Source organism: Colobus angolensis, unplaced genomic scaffold, assembly GCF_000951035.1.
Source record: "Colobus angolensis palliatus isolate OR3802 unplaced genomic scaffold, Cang.pa_1.0 Scaffold550, whole genome shotgun sequence".
In the NCBI taxonomy this organism is placed as follows: Eukaryota; Metazoa; Chordata; class Mammalia; order Primates; family Cercopithecidae; genus Colobus; species Colobus angolensis.
This window is the reverse complement of record NW_012119044.1, coordinates 1,259,948-1,273,361: the sequence shown is the minus strand read 5'-3', so window position 1 is coordinate 1,273,361 and position 13,414 is coordinate 1,259,948. Positions and strand designations below refer to the sequence as shown.

General features: G+C 34.5%; 1 protein-coding gene across 4 annotated transcripts in view; it reads right to left on the bottom strand.

Moving 5' to 3' along the window:
• SOX5 (SRY (sex determining region Y)-box 5) overlaps positions 1-13,414 on the bottom strand; it is a 1,042,185-nt gene that overhangs the window by 357,486 nt on the left and 671,285 nt on the right. For all 4 annotated transcript variants that reach the window (XM_011961452.1, XM_011961451.1, XM_011961450.1 and 1 more), the window contains one exon: positions 9,848-10,079. In XM_011961452.1, coding sequence (XP_011816842.1) covers positions 9,848-10,078 — 231 coding nt within the window. In that variant the 5' untranslated portion in view covers position 10,079. The remainder of the gene's footprint in view (positions 1-9,847; positions 10,080-13,414) is intronic.

Sequence of the window (13,414 nt, the reverse complement as noted above, 5' to 3'; positions counted from 1 at the left end):
TGCCAGTACAAATTATTAGTATCTCAGGCTTGTGAAAGAAGGAAAGGGTTGAAATACACTGAATGCTTTTAATTTACCTAATGTATCACCAATGGTGCTGCAAGCATTTTTAGTTCTGATTGCATTCCTTAAGGAATCATTTTTTCTTGAAAATGCTCCCACTCATCATTCTGTAAGATTTTCTTTACTATTGAATCATTTTAATATTTCTAATTTATCACCTCAAAGTCCAAGTATTTGTCCTTGTATATACTATTAAGAGTAAGCCATATGAATATATTATTGTCAAAATATGTGAAAAAAGAAAATCCAATACTATACTCCCTTATATTATTTTTAAGACTTGACTTTCTTAAGATCCAAATGAAGTGTTAATGGTTGTATTTTTAAAATAGGTTGTTATACAAAGATCCCTTTTTAAGTACAATAGGTAGTTGAATCTAACTGATGTGGCCAAGAAGAAATATGGTGTAAGCATTATTTGATACATTTGAGTTCCCATGGACAAATGAGTTACCACGTGTTACAGATTTCACTCTATTTCTAGAAATCAGGCACCAACACTGCAAGAATTTTTTTTTTCTTTTTCGGATTTTGTTAGGTGGCTGTCATTTGAAAGTGCAATAAAAAACAATGACAAATGCACTGGTATTGTCACTTATATTAAGTCTATACAGTGACACTAACGTTAAGATTACTTTCTGATTTTATAAATGATCTCCTTCCCTATTTCTTAAACTTTTTACTAATCTCTACAAAATCTCAAAATTAAAAAAGAAATAAATTTGAAGAAAAAAGATTTTAGTTAAATCAAAAACTGATTGGAAACAGTGACACACGCTGTCAAATAACTTGAAGTGAAAGTTAGTAACAGGCACATAAAGAACACCAGTATCTGCTACAGTGTAAGTTCACAGATATTTGGATTTACTTAGGTAAGATTTCGAAACAAACTTTGGGAAACAATACAGGGTTTCAAGAGTTATTTAGCTAAGTACGGGCACTGAAAATAAAACTACCATTTATTATCAACACTGGATCACCAAAGAGAAGTAAAATAATACAATGTCAGAATAAATTGAATATACCACATAGTTTTGTGAAGAATTCACTACATAGTTTCTGTTACTAAAAACAAGTTAAAACTTAATCATAAAACAACAGATCTTTATTAATCATACGCAGTAAGAGAAACCTAGACTGACTGCAGGAAGGTCTGGCAAAGCCCCAAGAGGCAACATATAAGAGGAAGGAAGTATATATCAGAGCACAATGGTGCTGATTCTCCTACCCTGTCTTCCTTTCCAATAATGGCTCTATTGAGATTCACAAGAAGATCCATTAAGAATGTTTTCTGATAGAGGCAAATTGAAAGAAAGAGGAAAAAGAGAAGCAAAGGAGGAAAATAATCAAAGGAAAGATGAAGAATTGAAAACAAAATATCTATAATAAAGTGGGATTGCAAAGAAACTTCTAATTATTTTTAACTTCTAAATATAAGTAATCATTTCTTAATGCATGTCTGAGAATTACAAATGAGATAAAGATGACCACCTATCCATGCCACAAAATCAAGATCAGCATTCATGCAAGACTACAGCATTGCTTCTTAGCGTCCTTGCTATTTCCAGTATCCCAGCGAAGTATTTCATCATTCTCTCCACTGCATTCAAGGTGGTCACCCAGATAAAGAAAGGAAACATTGAAAACTTCAATATCTAAAGTAGTTGTTTTTATCCCTGTTAACATGAGGTGCATATTTTCCTAACTTTTCTACATTTTACATTAAAAGCTTCGTAGTATATTTTGTGGTCGATTTTTTTCCCTTTTTTTAACATCCTTTTTTATTTTTCCTGAGTTACTTCTGTTGGAAAAGAAATCTGTATGGCAAAAGCAAAACTACATTCCAGTACAAAGTAAAGACCTTGAATTAATGGTAATTGGTCCAGTGTGGGGTGTGTGTGTGTGTGTGTGTGTGTGTGTGTGTGTGTATGTGTATGTGTGTGTGTGTGTATATATATATATATATAAATATCTAGATGTCAAGTAATTATTTTCAGTTGAAACAATTTCGACTTAATTTATTTTGATCGCCACAAATGAGAAACTTTTCAACTGTGAGGCTCCTGTATCAGGGTTCTAATATTTTATATTACATTACAGTGATTTTGTGCTTCTCTTACCTTCATGCTACATACACACAAAAAAACTACATGAGGGAATATATTAGTTTTTATTCATTTCTATACCTCCACTGATAACTATTCATTGTATATATTTGAGTTGCACTTTCTGCAGCCCTCCCTATTAAATGAAAGTCATTAGATTCCATTAGATCAAATCTTTTCAAGCTAACACATTTCCCCCTGTTACCACGGCATTGGAAGCACTTGCCTGTTCCCCTACCCCCTATCACTGCATTACACTGTGTGGGGATAATAGTAGACATTCATTAAGTGTCCTGAACTATCTCACAACTCCCATAGCACTTTTTTTTTTCATGTGAGAGAATACTCATTAATTTCTCAAGGTCCAGTTAACTTTACTCTCAACAGAAGTACTTCAAATACTGTGGACATCATATGAATGAATCAAAGTTTTCTCAATTTAACATTTGACTCCTTCTCCCACCACTGGATTGAATGGAATTGTATAGCAATAGGACAAAATGATCTATTGCACAACTTATCCAGTGGCTTTGATGGACCCCAACTGACTGTTTTTCACACATCCCCATTCCTGCTAGCCCTGGGGGTAATTCCCCGAAACAATGCAAGTATAATGATTGAACCACTTACACTTAAACACAAGCCTGGGATTATATCTAGATAAACAGCTTCATGTGGTATTTTGTGACAACATTTACAGAATATTGTTTGTAACAATGTAATTTCATTGTATGATAAACATCAATTTACCATAAAAAACAAATACACGCTTGTCAGCATTTTTACCTTGTTTCAATTGCATTAGCCTTGTTCAGATAAGCAAGACTATCTCTTACAGAAACAACAGTTTATAGATAAACTGTGTGAAATCGGGTATGTGTGTGTAGAATTATACAGCCTACTATCATAATTTTATACTGCCACACTGCACATATGGCTTCCGAGCTTACTTTATCTGAATGTTTCTGAATCTATTCTCCATGCTATTAAACTGAGCACATTCCACATCGTTCAAAAGTAATTACACTTTTGTCTAGAGTATAGGAGAATGCTCTCCCTAAACAATGAAATTCTCATTATTAGAACTGGCACAATAACCACACTGGTTTAACAACAATATGCATTATAGCATCACAATAACTTATGCTAAGTTTGATGTACAAAGGTAACCAGAAATTTTAAAGCTTATAAAAAGCACCAAATAAAAATAGAAATCTTTACCATACCGTAATTAAGGCCCTATTCTGTGACTTATTTTTAAGTAACACATGCATTTTTCTCTTTTCCTTGTTAAATTTTCTGAACAGTATTACACGCATAACACCATCCTAGTCAAACATTGAAAACACATAACTAACTGTTAGATTGTAAGCAAAATTTATATAAAGAGTATTTCAAGACATAGCTATAATACAGCAATTAAAATTATTTTGGGTAAATAAAGCATCCCAGGAGCTGCCAGTGAGCCTGAGCAAGTAAAAACCTCTCTATCATGTGCATTGAATGAATTCTTTCAGTGTTTAGGGTTGGGTTTCATATGTTGGAGACTTGCTATAATGTTATACTTAGGATCTCAGGTATATTTCCAAACTTTCCAGAAGATCAATGTAAAAAGATACTTTTTTCTTCTTTTGATGGACTTCAGGAAGAAAACTGACTCACAGTAAATGTTGCTTTATGATAATCAGTGTATGTGTAATGTTTAAGCATATTAACACTAAGATATATGACAAAGTCAAACTAAGAGATTATATATTCAGAGTTCTTTAACAATTCCAAGAAAATGTCATCAGTATAAATAATAAATTAGATACTAATAACACATTTTCAAATCCAATAGATCTTTTATACGTGAAAAAATACACACACACGGTATTTATTTCATAATAAAATTCAGCTACCTCTAGAATGAAAAACCTAAATTATTTTTTAAAATAAAAATATTGGCCAGGCATGGTGACTCACACCTGTAATCCCAGCAGTTTGGGAGGCCAAGGCAGGTGGATTACCTGAGGTCAGGATTTCAAGATCAGCCTGGCCAACATGGCAAAACCCCATCTCTACTAAAAATACAAAAATTAGTTGGGCGTGGTGGCAGGTGCCTGTAATCCTGGCTACTCGCAAGGCTTAGGCCAGAGAATCACTTGAATGTGGGAGGCGGAAGTTGCAGTGAGCCGAGATAGTGCCACTGCACTCCAACCTAGGCAACAAGAGCGAAACTCCATCTTAATAATAATAATAATAATAACAATAATAATAATAATAATAATTACACTGTTCACTCAACACACCAGTATTTTAAGGAATCAAAAGAGAATTCGGCTAAGATAAAATATGTTTTTTATTTAAATAATGACAACTGATTATTCAACAACCACAGGTGGTCAAGACTTTCATTTCACATCACATTTGACACTGGAACAACAACCTAACCAACAGAAGTAGCATACAACCAGACAGAAAACGAGCACCAAAATGGCCACCATAGAGTTACTGCAGCTGCTTCTGATATTGCTACTTGATTTCTCTTCAGAGGTACTCTAATCCTTTCTGGTGCCCACAAATTCTCATATCGATTGACATGAGGACGCACTCTGGAGAGTCCTTTCCATCATCAAATAAATCCATCTATATCCAAACTATTATTAAAAGTGACCCCAAAATTACAGTGATTCTTGCTTGTCTCTAAAATTTTGAAGCAACGGCCTCCAAAGTCAAGTTGGAAAAAGAAAGAAAAAGAAAGGAGACCATTGGAGATTTAACTACCAATAAGAATCAAGCTCAGGACTGCCTTTTCACTAATGTCAGAATCAGACTTTCACATTGCTTTCAACTTTGTGAAGATTATATGAGAATCAAATGTTGCTCTTAATTGCTTGGCACGATTATGAAAGCTTCAGAGAAGGAACCAACAGAATCAGTCTTTTTCATAGACTTATAACAATCTGTCTCAATCTTACCTTGATTAGAAATCTGACAATATTTTATGAATATATGTATAAGTATATAGTGTGCTTAAGAAAGCTCATATGTAGTACACTCTGAACACTGAGTGAAATATTCCAAGAATAAATGAACTTTAATTATTTATACCACTTACAGTTGTTTGAAAGTCGCTCTTAGGCATTTAGTTTATTTCTCCAAAATACTGAGGCAATAAACACAATTTCAGAAAGGAAGAATTACATCTTTATCTGACTCAGTTTCAAACCTTAACATTTGTATAACCTGAAACTGAACGAAGCATCCTAATTCCTCCAAGTCTTTATATGGGAATAGCAATTAAGTGTACAGAACTTCTATCTCAAGAACTCTTTCCAACTTAAGTTTTATACTGAAAGCACTTCTCCATAACTTCAAGCCAGCATTACAGGGATTACTCAACAGTTGTATTTTGTCTCTAACCTATTCAGGCAATACAAAATATATACCTCCCAGCATCTCTCTTCTTTATTTAAGAATGGAGTATTAATGTCACACACAAATGCACAATGAAAAACTGTCTTCTTTTTTTTCCCTTAAATTGAACTCTGTGATATAAAGACTATAAGCATTCTCTGTTTTCAAAGATATGGAAGAGAAAAAAAGAGAGAATGTATTTCCTTACTGAAATAAAAGAACCTATTTTGTGAATATGACAAAGGCCTGGTAGCCAGAATAAAAAGAGAAATTATTTATATTGAAGAATACTACAAATATATTCAATAATTTTGATACATGAGTAAAACAAATCTTATTCAGTTTAATAATTTGAATATATCATGACTTTCTGTTTTCTGGATATATTACACATTAGTAGATTCTACTTTAGTTCTACAATTGCTAGAAAATGAAATCACTATTAATTGCTGTCCTTAACTACTCTGCCTAAAACATATTTACTCATCCATGTAAACTCACCTAGTCAATAATCATAAACTGAATATCTAGTATATGTTAGATCCCAGAAACATAAATATACATATATATGACTATGCCCTCAAAAAGGAATACAGTATATAGAAAGGCAGATATGTCAATAAATAAATTATAAAGTAGATCATGAGAAAATATATAAATAATTCTCATGGATGAAATAATAATGCAGTAACCATTTTGCCTTGGGAGGTCAGTAAAAGCATCTAAGAAAAAGCAATTTTTTGAACTGAGTCTTGTGGGAGGAAACATAATTCACCAGGAAGGTAACATAAGAAAATAGAGAGTTTTCCAAGTAGAAAGAATAAAACTGTGCCATTCAAAGGCCATCTGGTATGTTCATGACATGTGTGAAAAGCTTGGCAGCACCAGGGCATTGTGTCCACAGCAGGATGTGTTAATAGAAGACACTGAAGCCACAGTTTGATGCTAGTCTACAGAGATTTTCCTTTTGCTAAGAAAAGGTGTTTTGGACTAAATTCTGTGTGCAACAGGGCACACATTAGTTTCAAAAGTGACGTAAACAATCCAAGTCATTTATCAGGAAAATAAGTCTTGTGGAAGTTGAAAGTAAGTTTGGAAAGAGGTTGAATGTTTGAGACCACATAGGTAACTCTTCCAACTATCTACTCAAGACAGAAAAAACAGCTGGAATCAAGAAACATGTGCAGCAGAGCAGAAACAAATTTGGAAACTAATTAAAAATGTAAGAGAAAAGTATAAGTGCTGACGTCACTAAAACAATCATTTGTATCCAAACTGTGCTAACTTCTAGAATAACAGATCTTAACCTTTTAGGTTACAGATCTACTTAAGAATCCAATGGAATCCACAGTGCTACTCTGATATGCTCACATATAGAAAAATTCTCAACTTTTTTTAAGAAGATCTATAGACCCCAGTTAAGAAATTGTGCTTTAGAGCTCAGGAGTTCGAGGCTACAGTGAGTACCACTGCATTACAGCCTGCGTAAACCTGTCTCTTAAAAAAATAAAAAAATTAAAGAGAACTTCTGCATTAGATGAAGTTCATCAAGGAAAGAAGTTTGTATCTCACTCAAATCTATTTCCATAGTGTCTCGCATAAAACATGGTACAGCATAGGCAGTTCATCATTTTTTAGTTAGACTGAATTCTCCATTAAAATTGCAATGGTTTTGGCCAGGTGCGGTGGCTCAGTCCTGTAATCCTAGCACTTTGGGAGGCCGAGGTGGGCGGATCACGAGGTCAGCGGATCAAGACCATCCTGGCCAACATGGTGAAACCCTGTCTCTACTAAAAATATAAAAATTAGCTGGGCTGGGTGGCAGGTGCCTGTAAGCCCAGCTACTTGGGAGGCTGAGGCAGGAGAATTGCTTAAACCTGGGAGGTGGAGATTGCAGTGAGCTGAGATCACGCCACTGCACTCCAGCCTGGCCACAGGGCAAGACTGTCTCAAAAAAAAAAGGAATGATTTCATTTGTATTAACTATCTGCATCACAGCATCCCCTCATGAAACTACATTATGTATCAATTTAATATACTTCCCTCATACCCATCCTTGAGTATACTTAAAATCATCTTCCCTTTATCTTTTTGGTATTCTTCTAGTCATAATTATCTATATTCATCTCTTCAAATGTATATATTTGTGTTTATGGTACTATCACACTATTCCCAATCAGATATTTTCTGAAAGAGGACAGTGATGAAAGCATTAAACATGAAAAAGGCACAAGGAGTGATGTCATGCCAAATGGAATGTCTGACTTCCTTACCCTACTGACCTGTGTACTACCCATTTTCCCCTTTCCCTAGTTTAATCTTTGTAAGAGGAAGATAAAAAGTTTGGTCATTGTACATAACTTATGCAACCTCATAGTAAAAAGGAGAGGGAGGAATGAAGCGCAGTAAGATTTAACTTGCAAAGAAATAGATAATCAGAATATGAAATATGCCTGTGCTCTTGTGAAGAAGCAGCACGCATAATGTTTGTAAGCATGGACTCCAAAGACAGACTGCTTGCTTAAACCCTGGTCCTTCCATGAATTAGCTGATCTGAACAAGTTATTTAACCTCTCTTTGCCTCAGTTTTCTCCTCTGTAAAACAGAATTAATAATAATATCTCACTCAATTACTGTGAAGGTTAAATGAGTTACCATCAAGAAATGCTAAAAACACCACTTCTATATGTCTGACATATGAGTTAGCTAAAACATTACTATTATTATTATTGAGATGGAGTCTCGCTCTGTCACCAGGCTCAAGTGTAGCGGTGCGATCTCTGCTTACTGCAGCCTCCGCCTCCTGGGTTCAAGCAATTCTCCTGCCTCAACTTCCTGCGTAGCTGGGATTACAGGCACGTGTCACCATGCCCAGCTAATCCTTGTATTTTAGTAGAGATGGGGTTTCACTATTTTCGCCAGCTAGTTTTGAACTCCTGACCTCAAGTGACCTACTCGCCTTGGCCTCCCAAAGTGCTGGGATTACAGGTGTCAGCCACCTGGTCCAGCCTAAAACGTTATTCTTGGTGGAAAAATCTTGGCATTGTCAAATGCCCAAAGAAATCTTGACCTATGAGGCTGAAATGTTGAATGGGAATATTTAAATCTAATATGAAAATCAAAGTATTGATCTATTACACAGCTCTCAGAAGATATCTGATCCTTCTTCTTGATTTAATTCCACATGCAATAATTCAAAATCATGAACACGTGAACATATTTCAGTTCTAGGTATATTTATGACAGGCAATAATTTCCTGGAGGAAAAATAAAGATTTAGCAGAATCAGAGCTGTCTTTAAAGGTATAAGAATGTAAGATAAAATATATTTTTGTTGGTGTAATTCAGGTTCAAATTAACAACACTAACATCCGTAAAGTAGAAAAGGTGGAGTGGTCACAAAAATGTGACATCCACCCAAGCAGCCACGTTGAAAAGGTGAGGGTGCCTTTAACGGTAGGTAAGGGCCCTGCCACCTCCTTAACATTACGATTCTATGTATTTAAGTTGCTAAGAAGGACCACAATGACTTATTTGTGTTTGTGTGTGCTGTTTAAGCTGCAGCCAGAGATGCTATGCTAGCTTCTTTCCTCTCATCCACGAAGTCCCGGTTTCCTAATTTTCTACAGTGATCCAGACCCCAGGATAAGAGGTCAGAGGATTTACTCAGAGTTGCATATTCCAGAATAGGATGTAAAAAAGAAAAATTAGTGAATTAACAAAACAACAGTGTGAATAGGCCTGAGTTAGAAATTAGTGTAGTCATATTAGAAAACTATACTCTCCATGAAATATATTCTTCTATGAAATTCCAAGTACTGTTAAGGAATATTATAGAATCCAATCTTGGCAAAGCAACAAATAGTAAAACACTGATTTATCATGGTTGAAATGTTCAAACTATGTTCACTGTAACTCTATCAGAAAAAAAAAAGAAACAACTTTTATTAGAAAAACGATGACACCAAATTTTCAGGCTGAATAATTTTAAATATCTTACTTTAACATTATTTTTATATTTTGTATATTTTTTTCTCTCTAATTAAATTGTAAGTGTCTCAAATGCAAGAAGTCTTGAAAAATACAAAAGAAACAGAAAACAGCATATCCTATGCTGCTTACTGGAACAAATTTAAAGAATTCTAAGATGCCAGGGGTGAATCTTGTGCATGGCTTATTAAGTAGATGTTAATTATAAAGCAAAGGACTGAGGCCAAACTATTAGAGGAGTAGACTGGTCAAAAAGTGAGTGTAGGCACAATAAACCATGAGAAACCTACCATTGTATTGTGCTGAGAAGTGGGAGTCCTATGGCCACAAGTCTCTTGCGTCAGCAGAGAAACTGGCTGAAATTCCTCAGAGTGAGGCTTGTTGGGAAAACTCACATGCAAGGGAAGGTGAAAGGCTGGGAGCCCGTCACTCTCCTCTTCTTCCACTTTCTGTCTGCTTGTCACCATGGCTACCTCTCCATCTGCTTCCCCATACGGAGAGGCTGGTCGCTTGGAAGACATCCTGGAAGGAACAAAAGAGGAGAAAATAATGAAACCTCCACATAAATCCTTAATGCCGTCATTGTGTGGTTAGGGGCCATTGTAACAGAAATGCCTTTTTGTGCTAGCAGAGAGCAGGAAACCATCCAAATACCACTGCAAAGCACACACAATCAGAAACAATGGCCAAGCAGGTAGCAACAGAACAGTGCTTGTTTGTTGTGAGAATAATACACTAATATAGCACTCTCTTGTATTCTGGCTTCTTAAACAAGAGAATTCACCTAAGAACACTGCATAATGAAAGACCATTCCATTTTAGAGGAAAGAAAAATACCCATCTAGTTTTACACTCTGATAGACCTTATTGAAGACAGAACATCTATGAATAGCAAATACTGTTGGCAGTTTAAAAGAAGAGAAATAACTAAGATTTCTTTCATCAAAAAATAGACTCAATATAAAAATGATTGCCATTAAAACAAATTTGCATTTTATTGAAAGTAAGATTATTGTAAAATGTAGAAATATTGGTTATAAGCTAAACTCAGAGCAACTGACAGAAAGTTTAATATTTGTTTAAAGCTTATTAAGGATTGAATAAATTTTACAATCACTGTTAATCTTAAAACATTTGAGAATTTTCTTTCCCTCATCTCTCCAAATTACCCAATTTGGGCATTTAGTTATAATAACAAAGTTGCAAGGTAGTAAAAGAAAAGGTGAGAATATTCAAATATTTCAATTCTATTTTCACAGCTCCATGAATGATTTAGATGTGAATAATTCTGACTTATTTATCCTTAGGATACTTAAATAAAATAAAAAAAAAACAAAGAAGGATATTTTGTTTTGATGAGCTAAAGCCTACATGAAAATGAGCTTAGATAATTGAACAAGAATTAAACATTTTCTTTGTACTTGAGTCTGATTCAGAATATTACCAGAGGTTAAAAATATGTGGCAAATATTTTAAATAGAAAATTCTTTTTCCTTTCATTAAATTATTTCTATAGAAATAAAGTCAAGTTAAAATATTTAATTTAAAAAAACTTTCTTGTAGTATTTACAACTTAATCTGACCTTGAAAAAGCTGTTATTTTTTGTTCAACAAAGAGTGTTTACAAAATCATTCATTCTTATTCTAGACCAGTGAGATGGGAGGCAGGGAAGTATTTACTAACTACCACAACACTTCCTTCATATAGATCACTGATTTTTAAATTTCAAATGTGTTCCCCCAAATGCCTCTAATCATTGCTGAATAATATTATTTTTAGTGTTAGAAGTTGTAAAAGAAAAAATGCATTCAAGTACAGGAGATATGCTATTAAAAATATTAGGACAGTAGAAAAATACAAGGGCTTAACAATCAGACAAGTAAGAATGAAAATACTGATTGTGTCACTTACTGAGACTTAATTTCTCTATCTCAACTTACTTATCTTTAAGGTGAAAAACATCCACTCATAAGGCTTTTTGAAAATGGTCTATGTACCATGTGAAAAATAACTAGTGTATTATTTAACACAGAATACACACTCAATAAATAGTCCCTGTTTATTTAACAAACTAAAACTACAGTGTGCCCCACCCACCCTCAAAAAACAAAAACACTCAAACATGAGGAAAACAGATTGCCTAATAAAGGGTTTCACTATAAAATCAACATAAAATAGAAAGCTTCCCTTTAGAGAAATGCTCCCTGGCCAGCAACACTTAACAGTAAACCGATCAGGTATAATAGCAAGTGTTCAAAACAAAATCTTAATAGTACAGGTGTTGATCAGCCAAAGAAACAGATAAAGAGGAGGCAATAGGGGCAGCTACCATGTCAGCATTGTCTAAAGGAGAAGTAGATTTGGATACCACATTTCAAGTAATTTTAACTATTTCCAATCCCACAAACAAGGCCTATTGCAAGTATATACTCTAAGTATGGAGAAGTATGTGAGGAGCTAGAGTTAACAAAGCCAGAATAGTTCTAGTTTAATTGGCAATACCATATCACACACTAAATTGATATATTATTAAACATCATAACCCGTGAACACTAGAGATATTTAATTCCCACTGTTCTGATACCATGTTCTCCAGGCAAACTTCTGATTCTCATGTAAAGAGTTTGTGGACAGAACAGGCTTAAAATGTTTGAGGTCTTTGTGAAGTGATTTATTAAACTAATAAAGAAACTTTTAATTATTTCTTAGTTTTGCATGTAGCTTGACTATAAGGAGATTATGCCTTTGTTATACAAACCTTAGCATTTGTGGTCTGAGTGGGCATTATCATTCTTACTGGAATTAATACATTGGTATTCTGGTGTCTGCCTCAGCCTCATATGCAGTCTCTCAATGTCTAAAAACTCTAGTCTGTTGACAAGAGCCAGTTTCTGAGTCATCAAAGCAGAAAGCAAGATCAGCTAGCCTTTCCTAAGTTAATACAATTCTATGACCTTCAGAACCATGAACTTGCTGTTGATTTCTACTTTATTAATATCATTATTAACATCAGTTTTGAAAACTGAAAGTCCAAAAGTAGACATAGGTTGTTAAGGTAGACAGACAAGACATTGATAGTTTTATCAAAACTTCTGGTTATTTCAGAACCTAAATTAACTTTCTATTTAACTGGGTAAGTATTCTCTATATATAGCATTCTAGAGAGCAAAAAGGTTAAGGTTTATAACACTGAACATGAAATAGTCATGATGCCAGAAGGCAAAGTGGTCCTAGAATGTCACATATTTCAGCTTATTTCAATTCCATTTTCAGAGTGTGATAGAATGTTCTTAATGCATTGGACTTGAACGTATTTTTAATTCAGGTAAAAGATTGCTTAAAGATTTGTTAAATCATTATAATAAAAGCAACCATGGCTATATTTCAATGATAGGCTACTAAGTCAGAAAAGTAAACTCTATAACAAATTACATATAGATATATCAATCTCTTGGTTGTATTATTCATGTTTACTATGACCCACAGTACTTCTAAAAAATATTGACAACAAAATCACCAATAACATCAGATTCTTAAATTTTTGTCTATCAAAGTGTTTCATCTTGGGCAGAAAAAAGTCTCATTAAGAAGTCACCTTAGGCCAGGTGTAGTGGCTCATGCATGTAATCCCAGCACTTTGGGAGGCCGATGCAGGCGGATCATATGAGGTCAGGAGTTCCAGATCAGGCTGACCAACATGGAGAAACTCCATCTCTACTAAAAATACAAAATTAGCCAGGCATGGTGGCGCATGCCTGTAATCCCAGCTACTTAGGAGGCTGAGACAGGAGAATCACTTGAACCTGGGAGGCGGAGGTTGCAGTGAGCCCAGATCAGGCCATTGGATCCAGCCTGG